Raw genomic sequence first — 26577 nt, 5'->3', positions numbered from 1 at the left:
TAGGCCAAATCATTGGATACATTTTTTTTATTCCCAAATTATTCTTGAAATCATCTGCCTCATGCATATGGCTACTGATGTACAGTAGTCCATTTTTGGATTTGTAGTCATTCCAGTGTACAGTACATGACAGCATGGGCTAGTGATGCTGTACATCCCGTTTTAATTTTGTGTATGTTCTACAGCATGAAGAGTCAGGAATATGAACTTATTTCAGTTTTGTATTTCAAGATTCATTTAGGATGGCAACTGTTGTGAAATTGGGACAGTAGGGTGACAAACATTAAAGGTACACCATAACTGAGAAGATGCAAAATGCGCTAATCTCTGCTGGTAAAATTCAATCCTTCTACGGGCTCATAGAGGAGAAGTGACGCAAAACAGCCATCACCTACACCACATACCACATCCTGGTGAGCCATGAACCTGTCATGGAGATATGTCATTTTTAGTTCTGCTCATTACTTTGACTAGAAGTATCTATTCCTTGATGCATCATTCCTGTTTGTTTTTGTGTCTTGGTTGTTCTCGGCATATGCTAATTTTCATATAGAAGTCAAGGAGACTGCCCCTTGCTTCCTCAAAGTCAGTTGCCGTGCCCTAATCCAGCCTCCTTCACCATGATTGTTGCTGCCCACCAGTGGCCACTTCATCCTCCTACGTCTCCACATCTCGCGCAGGCGCACTCGAGGAGGCAGAGTACGCCTGGGCGACGTGAGCAGAACTAAAAATGACATATCGCCATGACACGTTCCCTTTAATGGAAAAATAAAGGATTGAATTTTGTGGTGAGTGCTGAATTTTGCATCTTTTCAGTTGTGGATTATTGGAATCTTTTTTGCTGAGCACCACCAAGTGGATGAAGATGCCAATCTCTGAAGTCCTTCACTGAGCGGAGGACCAGAGTAAGGGAGTGCCTACCTATTATCTTTATTGCATATTTTAGAGGTACACCCATTGGTCTCATAGGTATAATCGGTAAATAGTCTAGGTAGGATAAGATAAGTGAAGTCGTGATTCAATCTTTAGTGCCTACATATCTATTCTTCTCCTACTTGATGCATGGTTTCTCAGAGCTATTGATGATGTGGTCAGAAGGACAATACATCACTACATGGATGGAGGCCAGTAAGAGCAGAAGAGACGTTAATTATTTTATTTGATTACTTTATTTTCTTACTTGTAACGTTTTTCACTAAACAGTGCTCTAATCCTAGAAAAACCCTTTAAATATGGCAGCACTACAGGGTCCAGTAGTATTGCATAGCTTGGTTCAATAATAAGACATGCAAGTTCTGCTATAACTCATGCAATTTTCACTTACATATAATGACTATAATGATCAAAAATTCCAGCAATATTGCTTAGAACAAGACGTTATGCAAGTTTCAAGTGTGCAGCATACTGATTTATTTCTGAAATATTCGGTGTACGGCACAACTTTCACCTCTGTCCTTTATTTCCTCTCTAAGATTGCTGTATACATTATAAACTAGAGTAATACGGGCGAAGAGGCACCATAGAGAACATGAGGTTACCTGCTCAATTTAGGATATGTAATGCCTTTGGGTTTTCTGTTGATGATTGAAACTTTTCGGTTAAAGCTACCCTCCAGTCAGGAGTTCAAAAATTATATGTACAGTAGGTCATTACTGACAGGGGATGATTGCCTGAAATTTATTTTCCTCACTCCTTGGCTGTTTTTACCTCGGCTCCATTAGAACATTGCTGTAGTCTGTGACTACAGCGTCGCTACAGTGCCGACAGGGAGTCTGAGGTAGTCCAAGACACACCTCCTGTCTCATCATTGGTCCAGACTGCTGATCCATCCCTCCCACTGCTGCTTTGCCGCTTCAGATTGGTTGCGGTGTGTAAACATAAGTCTATCTCGGGCACCAGTCCATAGGGAGCTGATTTCTATTACAGCAAGGACAAAATGATTAAAATGTGCAAGTAACTAAACCACCAGTAAGGAAAAAGATATTAGGTAATGTGTGCATTTATACTGAGGTATTAAGCCTTAGTAAGGGGGGACTGTTTCCACCTGTAACTGTGGGGAAGGGGGGGGGGGGCAAACCCTTCCTCCTGGTCAGACCTGTGAAGGGAAGCATACTTACCCACTTCCCGCCGTTGGCTCCGGCGCTTTCCACTCTCCACTGGTACGCTGAGGCCCTGGATGTAAACTTCTGGTTTGATGTTGCCGCAGTCAATTGTTGGCCATAGCAGTGACCGGCTCCCCTTGCGTCATGTGACCAGGTCACTGCTGTGGTGAGCGATTGGCTGCAATGGCATAAAACCGAAAGTTTACATACAGGGACCCAAGTGAAGCAGCGGAGGCCGAGGAGCCAGTGTCGGGAGGCAGGTAAGTATTCCTTGAGGTATTCATTCACTGAGTGGAATGGACCATTGGCTACTATGGGTATGAACATCTAACGGCATTGTGTCTTTGCTGGCGTTCCTAGTTGGTGCATGATATTTTAGATCTTTCATACAATATACTATTTTGTGGATATCCAGCCTATGATTTAATCTTTTTTTTATGTCTTTTATGTCTCTGCCCATGCTATTTGGCTGTTTTAGCTGTTGCAGCTGTGCCCTGACATATATCCTTTATATTTTTCTACTTGTTTAATTATATGGCACAGTTGCACCAGCATAGGCCAGTAATACTAAATACCAGTGATGGCTAACCTCCGGCACTCCAGCTGTGGGGAAACTATGACTCCCAGCATGCTCCATTCATTTCTATGGAGTTCTGAGAACAGCCAAGCAAGTGTACAACTTGAGAGTTGTAGTTTTACCACAGCTGGAGTGCAGGAGGTTAGCAATCAAAGCTATATAAGCTATATATATATATATATACGTTTTTTTTTGCAATGGTATTTTTTTATATTTACGTGTTGTTCTTTCAGTAAACATTTATATATTATTATTTATTTGTTGAAGCTCTTAATTGGTTTGGGCTATTGGCATATTGGTATAGGTCATGAAGTATGCTTCCCTTTGCAGGTTTGCCCAGGAGGCCCCCCCAACGTGCACAACCCCTTTTAAGGCCTTTTCAGACCTGGTCGTTAAAGGGTTAATACAGAGAAAAAGTATGAAGTAATGAAGTAGCTGCTTTTCATGCTTTTATAATAACAGTTTATAGATACACCGTCCCAGTCACACTATAGCGCCCTTGAGAGCCTAGCACGGGTAATTTGTTCAGTGGATGTTGAATATGCTCTTGAGTCTTGTATTGTTAATCCAGGGAAATCTGAACAGTGGTTATTTGACATTCCCGAGCACCTCCAATACACTGCATTGTTTGAACATTTTCACATCAGGATGAAGGTGTGAATTGTCTCTAAATGGGAAATTCATTAGCAACAATAGGAGCATTGACCACAACTTCAGTGGGAGATCCAGCATAGATCTGTTCTTTAACTGTCAGGTTCATGTTCAGACCTGCCTTATCTCTGTGCTAATGAGAAGGTAGAAAGGTCTTTGCTGTGTGGCCCTTGGCCAGGCTCTGTGCCGCCCTTGAAGATGGCTCCATAATGGAGGCAGACAAAGCGCAATTAAAAAGAACAAACATTTACATAGTGTAATGGTTACAGACGTGGCACGTGACTTGGTGGTTAAACTAGCACACTGCTTAGTGGTTAGAGTTTCTGATGGCCACATAGATTAGGCAAAATTGACACCTTTGGTCAGTCATTTTCATCAGTTATTGTGAGCCAAAACCAGTAGTGAAGCCGACTCAGAGATCAGGTATAATGGAAAGATTTTTACTTGTTCTGTGTTTTTAACCCGCACCTAGTTTTGGCTCACAATAACTGATCGAAATAACTGAAGAGCCTTAGTGGTTAGAGTGTCTGATGGGCACACAGCTTAGTGGTTACAGTCTCTGATGGGCACACAGCTTAGTGGTTACAGTCTCTGATGGGCACACAGCTTAGTGGTTACAGTCTCTGATGGGCGCATAGCTTAGCGATTACAGTCTCTGATGGACACAAAGCTTAGCGGTTAGAATCTCTGATGGGCACACAGCTTAGCGGTTACAGTCTCTGATGAGGGCACTTCTTAGCGGTTACATTCTCTGATTGGCACACAGGTAGGTACAAGGCAGGGGTGAGTTAGCTTCTCCCAACACAGTACAGGAACATGCTGAAACTGGTCAGAAACCACTTGCAGCATACACAAAGCCTTTTCCGCCATTGAGCACTCTCCCCAGCAGACCCAAGCAGGGCATCAGTCTGGTTCAGGATCAGGATGCTAGAAGTAGTTTGTAGTCACTTAGCAGGATTCTCATGGCCATTGCATTTTCAGCAACTAATGCTGGCATGACCCAACTCCTCTCCACAGACCTTCATATCTTGGGTGCACTACTGATCCTGTACTCTACCATCTCACAACTGACAGATCTTTTATACACACTGTACTCAAGACCTTGAGGTGTCCACTACATGCCCTAGTTCCTTCTAGTACAGAACCTTTGAGGTGATACGCTACACAAGACTAGAGTTCTCCTTAGCCTATCACGGCCACCAGTATACATAAAAAAAATCAGCACAATAACCTCTTAAAGGCACAGTACCTGGAAAATAAATAATGTTGACACAGATTGGGATAACACATACATAATTTAGCATTAAAGGGATTATCCCATCATTATGATCACTGCTAAATCTGTTAATGATTTGACAGTGATCATTTTTGTAAATATATTTGATTAACCAATTCCCACCGTTTAGGAGAAAATTCATCCCCACTTACCTCATTGTTGTCATTCGGTCTCCCCTGGTTACGCCCTCCGCTCTTCTCCGGAATCCCGGTGGCGGCGCATGTGCAGAAGACTCCTTCTTTTCTCCCGGCCGGGCCGCTCGCTGTCCTGAACGCGCACGCCGCCACACATGCGTGATGGTGACTTCTTCCTGGCCAGAATAGTACAGAGCCGCGAACGCGCACGCCGCATGCGTATTCAGTCCAGCGCGCGGCCCGCCTGGGAGAAGACTTCAATCAAGATGAAGCCCGCCCCCAGCCAGAATCCAGGAAGTGAACGGCGCACTGGCAGCAGGTAAATATGAAAATGCGAAGTGGGATAACTCCTTTAATATCTACAAACCGGATTCCAAAAAAGTTGGGACACTAAACAAATTGTGAATAAAAACTGAATGCAATGATGTGGAGATGGCAAATGTCAATATTTTATTTGAAATAGAACGTAGATGACAGATCAAACGTTTAATCCGAGTAAATGTATCATTTTAAAGGAAAAATATGTTGATTCAAAATTTCACGGTGTCACCAAATCCCAAAAAAGTTGGGACAAGTAGCGATAAGAGGCTGGAAAAAGTAAATTTGAGCATAACGAAGAGCTGGAAGACCAATTAACACTAATTAGGTTAATTGGCAACATGATTGGGTATAAAAAGAGCTTCTCAGAGTGGCAGTGTCTCTCAGAAGCCAAGATGGGTAGAGGATCACCAATTCCCACAATGTTGCGCAGAAAGATAGGGGAGCAATATCAGAAAGGTGTTACCCAGCGAAAAATTGCAAAGACTTTGCATCTATCATCATCAACTGTGCATAACATCATCCGAAGATTCAGAGAATCTGGAACAATCTCTGTGCGTAAGGGTCAAGGCCGTAAAACCATACTGGATGCCCGTGATCTCCGGGCCCTTAAACGACACTGCACCACAAACAGGAATGCTACTGTAAAGGAAATCACAGAATGGGCTCAGGAATACTTCCAGAAACCATTGTCAGTGAACACAATCCACCGCGCCTTCCGCCGTTGCCAGCTGAAACTCTACAGTGCAAAGAAGAAGCCATTTCTAAGCAAGATCCACAAGCTCAGGCGTTTTCACTGGGCCAGGGATCATTTAAAATGGAGTGTGGCAAAATGGAAGACTGTTCTGTGGTCAGACGAGTCACGATTCGAAGTTCTTTTTGGAAATCTGGGACGCCATGTCATCCGGACCAAAGAGGACAAGGACAACCCAAGTTGTTATCAACGCTCAGTTCAGAAGCCTGCATCTCTGATGGTATGGGGTTGCATGAGTGCGTGTGGCATGGGCAGCTTGCATGTCTGGAAAGGCACCATCAATGCAGAAAAATATATTCAGGTTCTAGAACAACATATGCTCCCATCCAGACGTCATCTCTTTCAGGGAAGACCCTGCATTTTTCAACAAGATAATGCCAGACCACATTCTGCATCAATCACAAGATCATGGCTGCGTAGGAGAAGGATCCGGGTACTGAAATGGCCAGTCTGCAGTCCAGATCTTTCACCTATAGAGAACATTTGGCGCATCATAAAGAGGAAGGTGCAACAAAGAAGGCCCAAGACGATTGAACAGTTAGAGGCCTGTATTAGACAAGAATGGGAGAGCATTCCTATTTCTAAACTTGAGAAACTGGTCTCCTCGGTCCCCAGACGTCTGTTGAGTGTTGTAAGAAGAAGGGGAGATGCCACACAGTGGTGAAAATGGCCTTGTCCCAACTTTTTGGGGATTTGTTGACACCATGAAATTCTGATTCAACATATTTTCCCCTTAAAATGGTACATTTTCTCAGTTTAAACTTTTGTTCCGTGATTTATGTTCTATTCTGAATAAAATATTAGAAGTTGGCACCTCCACATCATTGCATTCAGTTTTTATTCACGATTTGTATAGTGTCCCAACTTTTTTGGAATCCGGTTTGTAGATAGCTTCACTGGCCAACAACTGTTCCAGTGTACATTAACAAATGCTTAGTTCAAGTATACTGTGTTGTAAGGGGTTCTGGTCAGTGATCTGTGTACTTGCATGCGTGATCCTGATACAAATGGTCTTAGAGAAATCCTGCAGAGAACAATGTGGTTAATCTGCTGATCTGCTCCATCCTCGACTGGTCATTGGCTGTGGGGTTTGTGCTAATCAAAGCGTTAGGGTTTAGCCATCTTTTTGTCTTACTGCAGGCAGGGCAAAGCAGGGAGGCTCTGGCTCCAGGCACTTACTGTATCTTACAGCCTGTGCCAGGGTATGACAAGGAGAAGGGGAACATGACTGACCTCCTTTGATACAAGATTTTTTTTATACATATTTAAGTTTTAACTGTAATTTGAGAGAAAATTGGACCATGGGAAGGGAGGAGACGATGGGAGGAAGAACTGGGATCTTTTTTTATTTTCTGTTCATTTTTTGGTTTATAGTACCTTTTAAAGAGTTTTTAACGTTTGTATAATAGCTGCGCTTCTTTGTACAATCATAACTGTGAAGGAGAATGTCTTTGTTGGGCTGCCCCAATGCCTTTTTCAGCCATATATTTCCCTGTTTCAGCTGCACAGCTAGATGCATTTCTCTCACAAGCAGTGTGTGTCTTCCATTTGTGGAATCTGTCACCACTGTACCGCCGTGAGGGCCTTTCCCTTACTTCCCACTATGTTTGTTTTTAGCTCCTGAGCTCACAGAACAGATAAGGAGGGGGTGATCACACTTACAGACACAAAAGGAGACTCCTGTGATTTTCAGAAGCTGTGTAGAAGCAGTTCTTTCATCAGACTCATAATCAGCTAGCTCTGACATGACCCCACTTCCTCTCTCCCCTCTTCTGTGTCTCTGTTTCCAGGGACAGATCTTATCTTACAACAGGCAGTGGGCTAAAAATTAGGTTTTAGTGAGAGCCCTAGTGGCCATGAATTTACAACTTTCTTTGAGATGGATGTAGGCAGATTTTTTTGAATGAATTGATGTAGAAATTTGCTAGTTACACTATTCTCTATTAAATTAAATTGTGTAAAAGTACAGTGACTCTTTAATTCTCACTGGCTTCACTGACGGGCAGGGCTGGTACAAGGATTTTTGCCACCCTAGGCAAAAGCTAATTTTGCCGTCCCCCCTTGACCCCGCCCATTGACCACTCTCTTTGACCCGCCCCTTTTTTGTCGATCACCTATTTAATGATTGTTGCATGCAACATTTTACTTGACCAGCTAATTTTAGATATTCTACAGCAGTCCCGTTACAATCCCCCCTCCCCAATCAGCCTTTCGACCAAATAATAAAAATTGTAAAATAGAACATTTAATTAAAACATTTTATTGTAAACATTTTCTCATATGCAAAACATAAAATAGCAGCATTGCACATATACAGGTGAAACTCCAGGTGAAAATTAGAATATCGTGCAAAAGTCCATTTATTTCAGTAATGCAAATTAAAAGGAATTGCATAAATGCAGCTTAAAATTTGAATTTTGTGAAAAGGTTCAATATTCTAGGCTCAAGGTGTCACACTCTAGTCAGCTAATTAATCCATGCCCCCTGAGCAAAGGGTACCTCAAAATTGTGACTTTGGGGTTTCATAAGCTGTAAGCCATAATCATCCAAATTATAACAAATAAAGGCTTAAAATATCTCACTTTGCATGTAATGAGTCTATCTCTTATGTTAGTTTCACCTTTTAAGTTGCATTACTGAAATAAATGAACTTTGCACAATATTCTAATTTTCCAAGTTTCACCTGTACAGCAGCACGTACCTCTCACATCCAGGGCCTCCAGGTGACGTCTCCTCTAATGTAGATCTTCTCTGTCATCATCTTCTCAATTCGGTCAGGAAACATCACTCAGCCGCCTCATCTCTGCAGAGTGTGACACACAGACATCTTAGTGTCCTCACTTTTCTATCATCATCCCCCAACCTGGAGTCCCCACAGTGTTATCCTGCTGCTCGCTGTGCCCCGGCCCCAATACCACAAATACTATCCTGAAGAAATAATAGTGCCCCCATAGTAATAGTGCTCCACATAGTCCCACCAATAGTAATTCCCTTCTATAATGCCCTCATTAGTAATACTGCCCCCTACACTGCCCCACATTAAGTAATATGCCCCCCACACTGCCTCACATTAAGTAATTTGTCCCCCACACTGCCTCACATTAAGTAATTTGCCCCCCACACTGCCCCACATTAAGTAATATGCCCCCCACACTACTCCACATTATGTAATTTGCCCCCATACTGCCCCACATTATGTAATTTCCCCCCCACACTGCCCCACATTAAGTAATTTGCCCCATACACTGCCCCACATTATGTAATTTGCCCCCCACACTGCCCCACATTATGTAATTTGCTCCCCACACTGCCCCACATTATGTAATTTGTCCCCCACACTGCCCCACATTATGTTGTTTGCCCCCCACACTGCCATCCATTAAGTAATTTTGCCCCCACACTGCCCTCCATTATGTAATTTGCCCCCACTAAGTAATTTTGCCCCCACACAAGTTAATTTTTCCCCCAGACTGCCCTCCAGTGCTTGTGTCACTGATCCTGTACAGTCTGTACTTGCCGGCTGTGCGAGCATGAGTTCAGTTAAGTTCAGTGTCTTTGGCGCGCAATCCCATCCTGCGGAGCGTGATCCCGCAAGACCCACCTCGGGAGGTCACGGGTCTTGCGGGATTGTGCGCCGAAGTGAATGAACTCATGCCCGCACAGCCGGCAAGTACAGGATCAGATCAGCGACACAAGTAGTCTGGTGTCACCCGGTGCGGTACGCACCCGCCGCACCCACCTCGCAACGCCACTGGCGGCCAGACTCCAGAGCGCCGGCACCCTCAGAAAAAGTGCGCACTACGCGGTGGTCTACTCTGCTTATGGGTGGCGCCAACCCTGCTGACAGGAGCAATGCATTGCCTATTGGTCACTGTTGGAGGTCTAACAATGTTATTGATAGCAAATACACACAAGCACAATGAGATTGTACACACTTCATTCAGAATGGATAATAAAGTAATCCTAATTTTTTTCATTACAATTTTCTGGTTAACATGCTCTCCAGATAAACCATTTGAAGACAATTATCATGGCATACTTACCAATGTTTAGGTTGGTAAAATCGGAGCATCTAAATCCCTGCCCCTGGGAACACCCAATCTCCACCTGGAACTGCCCTCTCATGGGCCATGTTATTGTTATCCAACACAACCCAAATTTGCTGGGACTGTCTCTGAAAATCAGAGACAGTCCCTGCAAATTCGGGACAGTTGGCAACTACAGTACAGACCAAAAGTTTGGACACACCTTCTCATTCAAAGAGTTTTCTTTATTTTCATGACTATGAAGGCATCAAAACTATGAATTAACACATATGGAATTATCTACATAACAAACAAGTGTGAAGCAACTGAAAATATGTAATATTCTAGGTTCTTCAAAGTAGCCACCTTTTGCTTTAATTACTGCTTTGCACACTCTTGGCATTCTCTTGATGAGCTTCAAGAGGTAGTCCCCTGAAATGGTCTTCCAACAGTCTTGAAGGAGTTCCCAGAGATGCTTAGCACTTGTTGGCCCTTTTGCCTTCACTCTGCGGTCCAGCTCACCCCAAACCATCTCGATTGGGTTCAGGTCCGGTGACTGTGGAGGCCAGGTCATCTGGCGCAGCACCCCATCACTCTCCTTCATGGTCAAATAGCCCTTACTTTCAAAGTTTTCCCAATTTTTCGGCTGACTGACTTACCTTCACTTCTTAAAGTAATGATAGCCACTCATTTTTCTTTACTTAGCTGCTTTTTTCTTGCCATAATACAAATTCTAACAGTCGATTCAGTAGGACTATCAGCTGTGTATCCACCTGACTTCTCCTCAACGCCACTGATGGTCCCAACCCCATTTATAAGGCAAGAAATTCCACTTATTAAACCTGACAGGGCACACCTGTGAAGTGAAAACCATTTCAGGGGACTACCTCTTGAAGCTCATCAAGAGAATGCCAAGAGTGTGCAAAGCAGTAATCAAAGCAAAAGGTGGCTACTTTGAAGAACCTAGAATATGACATATTTTCAGTTGTTTCACACTTGTTTGTTATGTATATAATTCCACATGTGTTAATTCATAGTTTTGATGCCTTCAGTGTGAATCTACAATTTTCATAGTCATGAAAATAAAGAAAACTCTTTGAATGAGAAGGTGTGTCCAAACTTTTGGTCTGTACTGTATGTTATGGTTCGTTTTGGTCATGCAGAAGACAAACCAGTGATGTCTCAGGGCCTGAGCCTCCTTTACCAAGGCAGTGTTCGGGTTTGTCTTTAAAACATGGCATCTCTGGATTTGATCGTTGCGAGGCAGAGCCAGTTGCGCAGATACGAGCCAAGCATGGAGAAGATATCTCCAACCTCCTGTGATTATCCGCTGTGTTCATTAATAGGGTGTTTGTATAAAATTCATTAGCAGCCTAAGCTGTTTGATCTCTAACTAAACAAGTTAGCAGAATTGCTTGTTTGTGAGGGGGTGACGGGGGGGGGGGGGGAGATAATTATGTAAAGGACATGAGTCGTCAATATTTAATTTCCAGTTGCTGCATCCTTCTGGCTGATAAAGCCTTAACCATTTGCATCCTGCCAGCTGTACGTAGGTAGAAGGAGATATGCGAAGACCAAGGCTTAGCCAGGCACAGGTAGGACATCTGGCTCGAGGGCAGTCGTTTTTACAAACACTTTGCATTTTTACATTGGTTTACTAGAGCTGTCCAAATGTTGGCCAGACATTGACCTTTCCAGATCCACCTGCTTTTCTGGAAAACTTTAGAGACTGAAGGGTCTAGCGTTATTTTACAATCCACAATGAATGACTTAGGTTACAGAATACTAGAAGCACCACTAGATTTCAGCTGCGTATATAGGAATTGAAGATATGACATCTTTAGTAACCCGTCATATTCGTTTTTTTCACCATTAACCCTGCCAATGGCGTCATTCTGGATATTCTACAGTATATTTTACCAGATATTGATCTTCTCTTCGCCCCTAGGGTGTACTAATCCTTTATTAATGTCACCCGCGGAGCAGGCAGCAGAGCAGAAAGTGTTAAGCGAGACTTGTCCTTGCTCTGGATAACAAGTGATTAGTATTCCGCTTGCAGTTCCTGGACCCCAGCCCATGCCGGGATATGCTCCCCTGGCCCCTGGAGAGGTCTCCTTCCCAGCATGTGCTCTGCACGGCCGGATGACTGGATAGAGCAGTTCACTTTGAGAATAATACACCTGGAGCGGCACATAGGACATGCTATAAATTATCATTAACAAGCCCCTAAAACTGACACTTAGATGAATCCATGGGGAAGAGCTCCTAGATTTCTCCTAGGCTGTTCCCAAAGAGTTAATTCTATCGTATACATAGCTTGTTTCTGTAAAGCAAGCTTATTTTTCCCCAGCGGTGTCAGATGCAGCCATTTCTGTGTATCTGTGCCAAATCTCAGCAGGTGTGAGCTCTGCTGGTCACACTCCCCGTACAGACAGAATGAGGCAGGCTGGCGTGCCAGGCACGGTGCACACAGGAGGCGAGCAGTCTCAGCGTCTGATCCCATGCGCACAAAGACCTCGTCAATAGCAGAAACTCACAGAAAGTTCTGTTTGTAGAGAGCAGCGCAGGGGCCCGCAGCTAGCTGTACACGAGTTTACATAACAGCTCTTTTAAATAATAATAAAAAAATACTTGTGATCATAGAGGGACTCATACGCCGGAGATATTTTTCCTGCGGTTAGCGGTACATGGAAAGAATTTAGTGGCGGCGTATGGAAAGAATTTAGTCATCAACTAATATTCACCATTCTCCGCGAGCTAGAAATACAGAAGCCATCGGCTGATGACTACATGCAGAGGCAGCCATATTGAGAAATGCTTTCATTGATTAATAAGAGTATGGGGGCTGTACCTCCATCATTCATTTTCCTAGGTCTTAGATAATCAACTTCGTGTCAGTTATGTTATTGGCTTTTAGTAAATTGACAATCTGAACAATCTGAATAGCGTTTATCATATAGAGAAAGATAATACAAGGCACTTACTAATGTATTGTGATTATATATGCACTGCTTGTATCTAGGGGCTACGACCACCCTGCAATCCAGCAGCAGTGGCTGTGCTTGCACATTGTAGAAAAAAGTACCAGCCTCTGTCCAGGTCACCAGAGAGGCTGACGCTTTTGCCTATAGTGTGCAAGCACGGCCACCGCTGCTGGATTTGCAGGGTGGTTGTAACCATGGAAACGGGCAGGGGACAATGTGATGGAAAAATGAATCCAGCCAGCAAAGGAAGCAATATGGATAATAGCAATACATTAGTAAGTGCCTCTTATTAACTTTCTCTACATGATAAGTGCCACTTGCTGAAGTGAGACAACACCACTGAAGAAAACCTGTCGCCGCAACAGACCTCTTTAGATTATGGTGTAATACTGATGTCCTGATACCCTACAGGGGACAACTGCATACAGCAAGGATCCTGCCCATCAAAAGGCTGGTAAATAGTTCATCACATATGCCTCTCTGACACTGGTAGCACTGACTTTCCAGGGACACAAACCACAACTGGTAACACCCAGATGGAGCTTTATTGGGCACTGCAGGCAATTCATTCAGAACTTCTAGCAGGAATAATAAAGGAATGGCACATCACACAGTCATAAGAATAGATGCTCCAGAGTTCTTTTTACATGGGGGATGCAAGTGGTTGCTATAGCTGGCCATACACTGGCAGCTGTCCCTTCCAACCACCCCATACACATGCATGCTTAAAGTCAGTAGAGCATGCACATGCTCTAATGATGAGAGACGAGTAAGAAAGCTAGTAACTAGCAATCAGCGGCTGGATCTGCTGCTTAAGAGACTTCCCCTCGTCGGCTCACAACCACTGACCTTGATTGCAGTGCCAGACATCTCACCTGGCCCTGACAATCTCTCCCCTGTGCCCTTGCCGTGCCAAGTAGAGGCACAAACGCAGAGACTGCGCATGCACCACACACATCTGGGGATTAGTAGAAATCGATTCGCTCTTCTCTACCTTCAATTAGTCCTTTTGCATCTAATTTAGAATCTGCATCCACATCTCAACAACGCCTTACAAGTCCTTCCATTGTGTGTCAACCATACTGAGCATCAAGAGAACTAAAGCTACTTTCACACCAGCGTTTTTGCTGGATCCGGCCGGGTTCAGCAAATACGATTCCGTTACTGACAATACAACCGTCTGCATCTGTTATGAACGGATCCGGCTGTATTATCTTTAACATTGCCAAGACGCATCCGTCATGAACACCATTGAAAGTCAATGGAGGATGGATCCGTTTTCTACAGGATATTGTGGCAGAAAAAACAGATCTGTCCCCATTGGGGGTCATGCCGGATCCGTCTTGCTCAGGATCCCAGGACGGAAATAAAACTACAACATGTTGGAGCATTCCGTTCTGCTCAGTTCAGTTTTGTCCCCATTGACTATGAACTGAAGCGTTTTTTTCTAGTATTGAGACCCTATGATGGATCTCCATAGCAGAAAACTAAAACGCTAGTGTGAAAGTAGTCTTAAAAGGGTTTTCCACGACTTTTATACTGATGACCTGTTCTCAGGATAGGTCATCAGTAGCTGATAGGTGGAGCGCCGCTGCCTTCTCAGACAGCTGACTCCCACCCGTCAGATACTGGTGACCTATCCAGAGGAGGTCATCTGTATTAAAATCTCGGAAAAACCCTTTTAAATTAAGAATTCGCAAGCACTTAAATGCCATTGAGTTCCATTTAAGGCTACTTTCACACTGGCGTTTTGGCTTTCCGTTTTGTGAGATCCGTTCAGGGCTCTGACAAGCGGTCCAAAACGGATCAGTTTGCATTCTAATGCATTCTGAATGTAAAAGGATCCTCTGCAGCGTTTTGGTGTCTTGTTTGATTAAACTGAGTCCCTTCTGACACACAGTGTAACTCAATGGGGATGGATCCGTTTTGTCTGACACAATCTGGCACAATAGAAAACTGATCCGTCCTCCTTTCATTGGAGTTCATGACGGATCCATAATACAAACGGATCCATTCATGACGGATGCATGCGGTTGTATTATTGTAACGGATCCGTTTTTGCAGACCCATGACGGATCCGCCCAAAACGCGTGTGTGAAAGCAGCCTAATAGTTCAGGTAAAATTTTATGGTGGCTTTAAAAGGTTTATCTTCCTTTATGGGAATACACAGGGTTATTTGTATCAAGAGGATTGGTGATTGCTTTTCTCCTTGATAAGAAGGAGCTCATGTGGATACATAAATTACTACAACTCCTTCCACTTGGTTTAAATATTGATTCAGAGGTTCACACCGTCTTATAAGTAATTGATGTTATGTATGGAGACACATGCACACATGTTTTATTATCATCATCACCTTTTTTGTCTTGACGCATGGTTATTAATTGATGTTAAGTTGTGTGTATTTAAATGATTCTTGCTTGCGCTCGTGAATAGAACTGTTGTGCTGATGGAATTACATCGAATGAAGAGAGCATAGCCAAGCCAGGCATAAAATTAGTCTGTCTATGCACAGCACAATGTTGTGTCTGAAAGGAAGATCAGGCCAACAATGTAGATTAGAGAGAAAAATTCGCAAATGTGTGTAGGACATTCTAAATTATACAACAAAAAAATTGAAATAAACTAATAATTTTTTTTTTTAAATAAACTAAGAAATTGAAAAACAAATTGATGAGTGACTGACATTTTCTCCATGAAACTTGAGAACCTAAAATGCATCTGACAACTGTAAGGTCTTCAGGATAAATTCAGACGTTTTTCAGGAACCCCTATTTTGGCTGCATCGTTTAAAGGGTATCTGTCAGCAGGTTTGTACCTATGAAACTGGCTGACCTGTTACAAGTGTGCCTGGTAGCTGAAGGCATCTGTGTTGGTCCCGTGTTCATACGTGACTACATTGCTGAGACAAATGAAGTTTTGATATATGCAAATGAGCCTCTAAGAGCAATGGGGGCGTTACACCTAGAGGCTCTGCTCTCTGTGCAACTGCCGCGCCCTCTGCACATTGATTAAAGTGGTGTGTCCCAGCACAGTCTGACACTGGAAGCCCTGATTGGACAATGGCAGACTGTGCAGATACCCCCCCCCCCCCCCCAACCCATAACACTCAGTTGTCAGTTAATTCATAAATATGAGAAGAAATACCAGAAGAATAATGCAGAATTATAAGAAAAGATTCTCCAGTATTGGTATTTCATAAAGACTTCCAGTATTTAACAAAACAGACATGTCAGACTTTTTAAGCATGGAAATATTCTTACTTCAGTTTGTTGTAATAACCCTATATATACAGAATTGGGCAAAAGTTTTCGGTAGGCATGGAAAAGAATACTTACTAAATAGAAGTGTTAATTGTTTATTTTTATCAATTAACAAAATGCTAAATGAATAGACACAGGAGAATTCTAAATCCAATCAATATCTGGTGTGATCAACCTTTACCTTCAGAACAGCATCTGTTTTTCTTGGTACATTTGGTTCCAAACATCTTGGAGCACTAACCACAGATCCTCTGTGGATGTAGGCTTGCTCAAATCCTTCTGTCTCTTCATGTAATCCCAGACAGACTGGTTGATGTTGAGATCAAACTCTTTGGAGCCAGATCACCATGTCCAGGACTCCTCATTTTTCATAGGGCTCATTCAGACGGCCGTATGCTGTCCGCAAAAATACTGAATGCTATCCGTTTTTTTGCGGATGTTTCATTTGTTTTGCGGAACCATGGAATAGAAAAGGGTCTCATAGAAGTGAATGGGTCAGCATCTAATCCGCAAAAAATGGATCCGCATTTTTGCAGATAGCATACGGCCGTCTGAATGAGCCCTAAATGATATTGGCTGTATGTTTGAAATTGTTGTCCTGCCTCGCTTATATATTTGCAGAATCTTTCCCACGGCTGCCTAAAACTTTTGCACAGTACTGTACAGTGAAACATCTACAAAACTCTACCCCCATACAAGCCTTAGTTTTCTGGTGGCTTTTCAATTACCCTATATTCTGTGTATATTAGACTGCATATTTAGAGGACCACCCAATCGGGAGAATATTTCTCACTACATTTTGAATGGTCCTTTAAAGAAGTTTTCCCATATTTTACTTCCAGCAATTTGGTTCTTCTTTGGTGTTGTTAATTACCCCACATTTCTAGTTGCAGTTTTATAGATTAGACCAGTGATGGCTAACCTCCGGAACTCCAGCTGTGGCGAAGCTACGACTCCCAAGATGTACACTTGCTTGACAGTCAAGCAAGTGTACATCTTGGGAGTTGTAGTTTTGACACAGCTGGAGTGCTGAAGGTTAGCCATGATAGGATTAGACCCTGGAAAGGTTTTCCCCAAGAAAAGTTCTCGCAACTACTGTATATAATTACCCATCCAATGAATGTATTGTTAACAATTTGATAGGATTTGGGCTTGTGCGGTATAGATATTTTAATGATAAGGTAATAATGTGCCCTATAACGGGGTTTATATAACCCAAATTTTTGGAAACACTCTGTTGATAAATCTACATTATTTGAGAATATTGGCAATTATGAGGCTTGATGTCATTGTTCATTTCCATCATCTACAGGTGCCAAGAGGAATGCCCCGTCGGCACCTATGGTTACCAGTGTGCCGAAAGATGTGACTGCCAGAATGGAGCCAAGTGTTACCACATCAATGGTGCCTGTTTATGCGAACCAGGTTTTAAAGGAATCCTTTGTGAGGAGCGTGTGTGCGCCGAGGGATTGTATGGACTGAAGTGTAACAAGAATTGCCCTTGTAACCTGACCAACACTCGTGGGTATGTATAGTATAGTCTGCAGATGATAAGATATTCAGATATTTTTGTGGCTCAAGCAACAGCAGTTTGCTATAGGGAAATTCCTTATACTATCATCACCGCTGAAACCATGTGATAGTGGATATTTCTACTAAATGTGCAGGCGGAACGCAATTGATATTACCCAATTCTATTAAGGTACGGACACACATTCTGGCTCCTCACTCCTTCCCTTCCAGGCCTAGGTTGCTCCTTTGGGCTCCTTCGTTGTAAACATCTGGTTTGACATCACCTGCAGCCAATCACTGGCTGCAGTGGTGACCGGCATCACTTAGGTCATGACAAATGGTCACATGATGCAAGTAGATCCAGTCTCCACCCGAGGCCAGATGTTTACAATGAGAGACCCCAGAGGAGCAACCTAGGCCTGGAAGAGAAGGAGCGAGGAGCCCGCGCAGGGAAGCAGATAAGTTAGCTTCTCTTTACAGGTCTGGCCAAGTGTGTGTGTTGGAGTGGGGGAGGGGGAGGGGGTGGTATGTTGCGAATAAATAAAAAAACATTCTTGCACAACTGCTTTAATACTTTCTCTCCTTCTATGATCCACTGATTTTGGCTTCCAGAACTACACCCAGAAAACTGATGATGTGCCTGTACTCCTAGGGAAATGGGCAACTTGCTGGAAGTCAATCAGATATGGCTGAATAGAATTTTTTAACAAGATGACAAAAGAGCACATCCTAAATACTGATCTGGTGAATCCATTTTAGGTTATTTATGCCGTTTGCAACCAAATTCAATCTACTGTGTAACATTAGCAATATATAGGTCAATTTTACTATCACTTAACAGTTGTAAAAAAAAAAAAGGAAGAGATCGCTCTTGAATTATCTGGATTTCTACATTGATTAATCCTTTTATGATAAAGAATGGTCGAAACAGAGGATTGCGTTTTGGAATGGCCAAGTCAGAGTCCTGACTTAGGCTAGTGTCACACTATCGGTTTCGGCAAGCTGTTCCGGTAGAGGAACAGCCTGCCGGAGTTCATTGTGTCCAGCATAGCCAGATACTACCTTTCCCTGCCAGAGCCCATTGACAATAATGAGACTGAGCAGGGATATGACCTGTTTCTGGCATTAGTGCCAGTATTCAGTTGGCCAAAAATTTCTGCTTGCAGCGGTATTTGTCTGGGCAAATCTCAGCAATAATGTTGGAACCAGGCCGGATTCCCACCGGGTCCCATAATAGTCAATAGGGCCTGGTCATGCTGTGGCAGTTTCCGGCTATGCCAGATACAATTAACTCCGACAGGCTGTTTATCTACCGAAACTGCCGGAATAGTTTAGCACTAGGGTGAAACTAGCTTTAACCTTATGGAGATCCTGTGGAATGACTAAAAGTGGGCATTGTATGTAGAGGACATATTGATAAGCTGAAGCACATTTGCAGAAAGGAATGGAGGTGATTGCTGGAACGTTGTGAAAATATTAAAATGTGACTTTTATTTCATATCCCGTAAAACAACTATGATGTATTGTCCCACCTACATAAATGCCTATTTTCTAGTATTTTTTCAGGTTGTTAGGGAAGGATAATTAACCAGCAAATGGGTAATGTACTCTGTGGGTACCTAATATAGTGTTTAATGTCCCATTGAGTTTGTATTCTTTCACAAACAGCAAAGAAAAGCATGACATACTATACTCTTAATCTTGGTATGTGTTTATATATTTTACACACTTATATAGCACCAACATATTCTGCAGCACTTTACAGACATTATCATCACTGTCCCCAGTGGAGCTCACAATCTAAGGTCCATATCACTATGCCTTTGCAGTGTAGAAGAGCAGTGTTGGATTTGAACCCCGGACCCCACCTCTACAAGGTACCAGTGCTAGCCACCGAGCCACCGTGCTGCATTGTCTTAACTGGGTCTACCTATTGTAAGGGTTAGCTTTCTTTCAGGGGATCATCCTCACAGATTTCTTCACGGACACCAGTTTTAAGGTCCAAACTGTGCATTTATTGTGGCACACCAGCAAAAGCAGAACAACAAAACAATAAACATTCGCCCGTCCAAGCTCTAACTAATACATTAACGCCCCTGACTCACCTATTATGTACAATTCACACCCTGTCAACCAATGCGGCTTTCCCAGCCAATGTCTCACAGCCTCCTGGCTGTACAGAGCACAGTACACCCACTGTCTCAAGTCTGATACCTTTATGGGGGAGTGTGGCCCAGTAGTCCTCCCGTCTCTGGCCGTGCGACCGTCGCTCCTGCAGGCGTCGCTGGGTCCCCCAAACTGACCAGGACTCTGCTTCACAAAACACTCCCCAGACTGACATACTGGGAGGCGCTTTATGCCGGCCTGATTACAGCAGGCTTCACCTACGATCACCTCAGGTAGAAGGAAATACCCGTGCAGAAAGGGTGTGGATTGGCAGATCCCACTGCCAAGCCTACCCGCCAATCCAATTAAAATCCAGCCCAGAATGAATAAACAAAACTGTCTCAGCAACCTATGTTTTGCTGAGACCACTGCCACTCTCTGGATTTTAGTTGTCTCACCCATCTGAGGTACCTGAGTGGGACATACATGCCTTCCAGTTCACATTACCACACCATGCATTGATTAGTGTCCCATCCATATAATCCTCCTCAGTACAGTTCAATTGTAAAACATCGAAGGATACTCTTATTGGGGAGAGTACATCTGGGGTAAATAGACAATCACCATCTTTAGTGGTGATTATCTACCACCACTATACCCCCAATGGTACTGCTGATAACAGGTTTTTAGGTAATGCTGATAACAAGTTTAATCCCTGGTTAGCAGATAACCACCACCACCACTCAGTGATGATTATCAAACTCCAGTAATGCTGTCCCTAATTACGCCCTACGGTGTACACTGAGTAACAGCCTTAGAAGGACAGTCAGATATACTCAAACTTATCCCTAGGTGTTTCCTGCCCCAACATGTTTCCTCCAAATGTTCTATTATGAAAGAGAACAGGCTACATGGTATGCAGTCTGGTAGCATCTGACCACACCAAGCTGATAACAGTTGATAAGATTAGGTGGATGGGATGAAATGAGTGGACCCATCTTAACACATACTATGATAAGGAGTATTGTATGTTACAGTCCTCTTGGCTTTTGTCGAGGAATACACACTCAGTGGGGCACTAATGGTGGGTTTACACATCTCGATAGTAGGCAGATCATAAGGGACCTGCGAACGCTTGTCTTGTTCCCGACAATCTGTCCGTCTAAAGGTGCAGCGAAACACCCGTTCATGGGTGAAACTGTTGTTCGTCCAGACAAGTAAATTATCTTTTCTGGACAGTAGATCTTGCTGTCTCCACAACGATCTGCTGCCCAGAAACAGTGCAGCTGTATGAGGACTGGGGATCGCAGTAGCCATCACTCGTTCTCCTACTGTGGAGGTGATTGCTGCGTGTAAATGCATTGCTTCCCCACCACTGAACAAGCAGCCAGTTGTCAGGAAGGAACGCTTCCTTCCTTATAATTGGCTGCTCCTCGCCTTGTGTAACCCCATTACCACTATGTTAGGGCACCCACAGACTACATCGCCGGTGAGACGATATATTATAGTTTTATGAAATATGAAATAAGAGTTAAGTTTTAATATTTCCACTACGTTCTGGTTGAATCAGTAGACAGTGGGATCCTGGATATTTCTCTATCTATGTAATGGAGGTGATGTCTGCTATAGGAGGTTCTCCAGGGTATAATATGTAACGGCTCACTTCCTTTTTCTCCCAGTTCTAGGTTTACTCAATGTGCTCAACAGAAGACAAGAAAGGCACCACTATCTGTGCGTTATTAGTTTAGTTAGATTATTACTACAATGCAGAAATCCAGGTGATTCCAAAAGTTTCACTTGCTATTTCTTTCAACTGTATATCCATGAGCCCATTATGAAGGACATTATTTGTTCTGAGGACTTTACAAAATATCAGGGGACATTCATTACGTGTGGAGGAAAGGCAATTTAGACATTGGTACAAGAAAGGATTCTCTACAGTTACAGTAGTCACATTATGGAATACCCTACCCCAATGGCAGATACTATGTCAGTATATAAAAACAGGGTGAGATTCTTATCTAAATATTGCTATGTTTGACCTCAGCCAGTAAAGCTGGTCTTAAAGGCTAGGTACACCTTTGGAGGCCTTTTTATTATTATTGCATTTAACTTATTTTTGGATAAATCATATTTTCAATTGACCTTTATTAAAAATATTGAGCCATTCTGTCACAAAGGGTTAACAGTTTTTCTAACTGTGTGACTGTACTTTCACTTTGTGCCATCTAATAACCCTTATCTCTAAACTACTAAGAGGCCATAAACACTTATTTAAAGGGACACTGACAGGCCCAATAAGCATAATTATTTATATATATGCATGCACAGGTCTTCTAATGTGTATTAAAAACATATATAAGTATAACCCCTGTCCACCTTGTAAATACAGCAAACTCATGTTTTATAACCTGATGTAATCGCTCTTCTTTCTGCCCAAGGGGCGGTGTTTCAGCTTCACTTCTGCCCAGCCAGCCGCGCCCCAACCGCCGTTATAAAACATGAGTTTGCTGTATTTATAAGGTGGACAGGGGTTATACTTATATGTTTTTAATACACATTAGAAGACCTGTGCATGCATATATATAGATAATTATGCTTATTGGGCCTGTCAGTGTCCCTTTAAGCCACATTCTTATCAGTGAGATAAGGATTGAGCTATAATGAGTGTTTATAATGTGAGAGAGCAGAGATAAGGAGCCCGTCAGCTCCCCAGATGATGGAAAAGACAGAAAATCCACAGGCAGCAAGTAGAGTATCTCAGCTCTGTACACAAAAAAAAGGATTTCATCTTGTTAATAAAGACCAATTGAAAAATATTTTTTTGGCTCAAAATAAGTACAATGCAATAATTAAAAAAATGCCCCCAAAGGTGTCCATAGCCTTTAAACCTTAGATAGCTGCGGCTGAATGCTAGTTCGACCAACAGTTATCTTTCTGACTCAACTATACTTATATACAGGTCCTTCTCAAAAAATTTGCATATTGTGATAAAGTTCATTATTTTCTGTAATGTACTGATAAACATTAGACTTTCATATATTTTAGATTCATTACACACAACTGAAGTAGTTCAAGCCTTTTCTTGTTTTAATATTGATGATTTTGGCATACAGCTCATGAAAACCCCAAATTCCTATCTCAAAAAATTAGCATATTTCATCCGACCAATAAAAGAAAAGTGTTTTTAATACAAAAAAAGTCAACCTTCAAATAATTAGGTTCAGTTATGCACTCAATACTTGGTCGGGAATCCTTTTGCAGAAATGACTGCTTCAATGCGGCGTGGCATGGAGGCAATCAGCCTGTGGCACTGCTGAGGTGTTATGGAGGCCCAGGATGCTTCGATATCGGCCTTAAGCTCATCCAGAGTGTTGGGTCTTGTGTCTCTCAACTTTCTCTTCCCAATATCCCACAGATTCTCTATGGGGTTCAGGTCAGGAGAGTTGGCAGGCCAATTGAGCACAGTAATACCATGGTCAGTAAACCATTTACCAGTGGTTTTGGCACTGTGAGCAGGTGCCAGGTCGTGCTGAAAAATGAAATCTTCATCTCCATAAAGCTTTTCAGCAGATGGAAGCATGAAGTGCTCCAAAATCTCCTGATAGCTAGCTGCATTGACCCTGCCCTTGATAAAACACAGTGGACCAACACCAGCAGCTGACATGGCACCCCAGACCATCACTGACTGTGGGTACTTGACACTGGACTTCAGGCATTTTGGCATTTCCCTCTCCCCAGTCTTCCTCCAGACTCTGGCACCTTGATTTCCGAATGACATGCAAAATTTGCTTTCATCCGAAAAAAGTACTTTGGACCACTGAGCAACAGTCCAGTGCTGCTTCTCTGTAGCCCAGGTCAGGCGCTTCTGCCGCTGTTTCTGGTTCAAAAGTGGCTTGACCTGGGGAATGTGGCACCTGTAGCCCATTTCCTGCACACGCCTGTACACGGTGGCTCTGGATGTTTCTACTCCAGACTCAGTCCACTGCTTCCGCAGGTCCCCAAGGTCTGGAATCGGTCCTTCTCCATAATCTTCCTCAGGGTCCGGTCACCTCTTCTCGTTGTGCAGCGTTTTCTGCCACACTTTTTCCTTCCCACTGAGGTGCCTTGATACAGCACTCTGGGAACAGCCTATTCTTTCAGAAATTTCTTTCTGTGTCTTACCCTCTTGCTTGAGGGTGTCAATGATGGCCTTCTGGACAGCAGTCAGGTCGGCAGTCTTACCCATGATTGCGGTTTTGAGTAATGAACCAGGCTGGGAGTTTTTAAAAGCCTCAGGAATCTTTTGCAGGTGTTTAGAGTTAATTAGTTGATTCAGATGATTAGGTTAATAGCTCGTTTAGATAACCTTTTCATGATATGCTAATTTTTTGAGATAGGAATTTTGGGTTTACATGAGCTGTATGCCAAAATCATCAATATTAAAACAAGAAAAGGCTTGAACTACTTCAGTTGTGTGTAATGAATCTAAAATATATGAAAGTCTAAAGTTTATCAGTACATTACAGAAAATAATGAACTTTATCACAATATGCTATTTTTTTGAGAAGGACCTGTACATATAAGCTTGGTTTGGCCAAGTGTGTCTGTGCTTACAGTGGGAATAGAGGAGCAAGCCGCTGCCAGACACCTTTAATGGCTTATCTCCTGGGAGAACAAAGGGATCCGGTGAAAAAATCTAGTTTCTCCAATCCTCTTTCCCGTCGTCATCTGTTGGGGGAAAGTGAGGAGCTCCCCATACACATGAGATTGTTGATGGTCAGCCCCTTTCACTTCAATGAAGACATAAGGGCTCTTTCACACAAGCGGATCCCGTGCGTGGAATTCGCTGCATGAAAGACAGCCAAGCCCCGCCCCGGACAGCAGAGACACGGAGCATTAACATGATTGATAATGCTCTTTGCCTCTCTGTGACCTTTTTACTACAAAATCACAGTGACAACTTTATCTTACTGTGATTTTGTAGTAAAAAGGTGACAGAGGGGCACGGAGCATTATCAATCATGTTAATGCTCCGTGTCTCTGCTGTCCGGGACGAGGCTTGGCTGTCTTTCACGCAGCGGATTCCACGTACGGGATCCGCTCGTGTGAAAGAGCCCTAACAGGGGTGATGCTCTTTTTAGAATAAAGCAGCCATATTTTTCTAATCCTGAACAACCCCTTTAACTGCTTTTACCAGTTTCTGTGATATTTACTTCTGAGACCACAGGCTATTCCCACTGTGAATAAACTAGTCTCCTCCAGATCCGGAAATGTAAACTGTCAAACCTCTTCCGTCCACTGCAAACTGTGCGGCTAAGAAATGATTCATTAACGACTCTTAAAGACTCTCTAATGAGTCATTGGAATGACAGACGCTTGATTGGTAAATTGAATCCACTGGTTAAATATGAAATTTATTATCAGATTTGTGTGGTGTGTGTTTTTTTTTTTTCTTTTTTTAGTCGTTCAGTTGAATTTGTGTCTTTCCTCTGAGCAGGACAAGGATCCTCCAGATGTTCTTCCTTTTTCTTAGTGCTTGCATTATGTGGCTCAGCTCCTCTTTGCAAAATAATCCTTCACTTTCTCTATACGGTACATTTAAATAATAGATTTTTCCCCCCAAGGAGCTGGGTTACACAACAGATGAATGAATTTGCAGCGTTACTGCGGGTGAATGAATTGCAGGGAGTAGGGTCCCAGCCTCTCCGGCCGATGACACCACGATGTATGGTTTTAATTAGTTCTCCCGCACGCCGCACAGCGCCATGCTGACAAGTCTCTCTCTCTTCTCTCTCAGATGCCACCCACTGTCCGGGGAGTGCACCTGCAGGGCAGGTTGGAGTGGCCTGTACTGTGAAGAACCCTGCCGGCCTGGCTTTTACGGGGAAGGCTGCCAACAGCTGTGTGCCTGTTACAATGGAGCTGACTGTGATGGGATGACAGGGAGATGCCTTTGTGCTCCAGGATACACAGTAAGGAAGATCCAAGGGTCACTTTAAAGTTGTTTGTTTCTTCTGTACTCCTTGGGTAATAAACCGGATAATTTTAGCACCTGTACATCTGAGACCGCAGATTTCTGCCTCTTTACGTCATTGTCTAGTTTCCACATATAACATAGCATTTAGGTATAATGACAGCTTTCCTTCAGCATTGTACATTGTGTTTTTATTGTATTCTATAGATTGCGGCTTAGAAGCGGCGTTCTCTAAACTGCTCGGACAATAACTTTCTTCATAAGATTTTATCTGGCATTTTCCAATTACTACACATTTCTGTCATGCTCCCTTTTTTCTATTGTTTATGCCTTTAGTATTTTTTTTGCCTTGTATATTTAGTACAGGAGAGACAATATCATAAGGATTTATTTGGCTTTGAGCTAATTTTCCCTATTTATATAGCGACAGCTTATTTTCTTACATCTCTTTCCTGCAGGTTGCCTTCGGGGAGATAAGAGGCTTGATAATTAACCTATGCAGGCTTTGTAACTTTGTAATCCATTGGTCTCCTGGGGAGGGTTTAAATTGGTGAGATTGGGGTTTGAAATCTTTAATTATACACCCCTGATGTTAAACTTTGACAAATTTACCCCCAGCAGGGTCCTATTCAGGAACCTCAACTACTGCAATATAGGACATAGCAGACTATGCGGCGATGTTGTAGCAGATCGCGTAAATCCAAAATGTCGTGGATTAAGACAAATAATGCACTGAGCGCATGATAGCTGAACGAAGGAGGATACAAGCATACCTCCTGGCTTCGGTTGCCATCTCGTGTCTGGCACCGGTTAATTGAATTTTAGATTGCAAGCTCTGGTATTTGTTTTTGTCTCTCACTTTTTAAAAATAAATGAGCCTTCAGAGTCCATGTGTGTCCCCCCCCCCCCCCATGACCG

General features: G+C 43.0%; 1 protein-coding gene across 1 annotated transcript in view; it reads left to right on the top strand.

The window, feature by feature from the left end:
• MEGF11 (multiple EGF like domains 11) overlaps positions 1-26577 on the top strand; it is a 370671-nt gene that overhangs the window by 207943 nt on the left and 136151 nt on the right. The window contains exons 6-7 of the mRNA XM_040414290.1: positions 17398-17610; positions 25483-25657. Coding sequence (XP_040270224.1) covers positions 17398-17610; positions 25483-25657 — 388 coding nt within the window. The remainder of the gene's footprint in view (positions 1-17397; positions 17611-25482; positions 25658-26577) is intronic.

Source organism: Bufo bufo, chromosome 1, assembly GCF_905171765.1.
Source record: "Bufo bufo chromosome 1, aBufBuf1.1, whole genome shotgun sequence".
NCBI lineage: Eukaryota > Metazoa > Chordata > Amphibia > Anura > Bufonidae > Bufo > Bufo bufo.
This window is presented reverse-complemented; position numbering and strand designations above follow the sequence as displayed.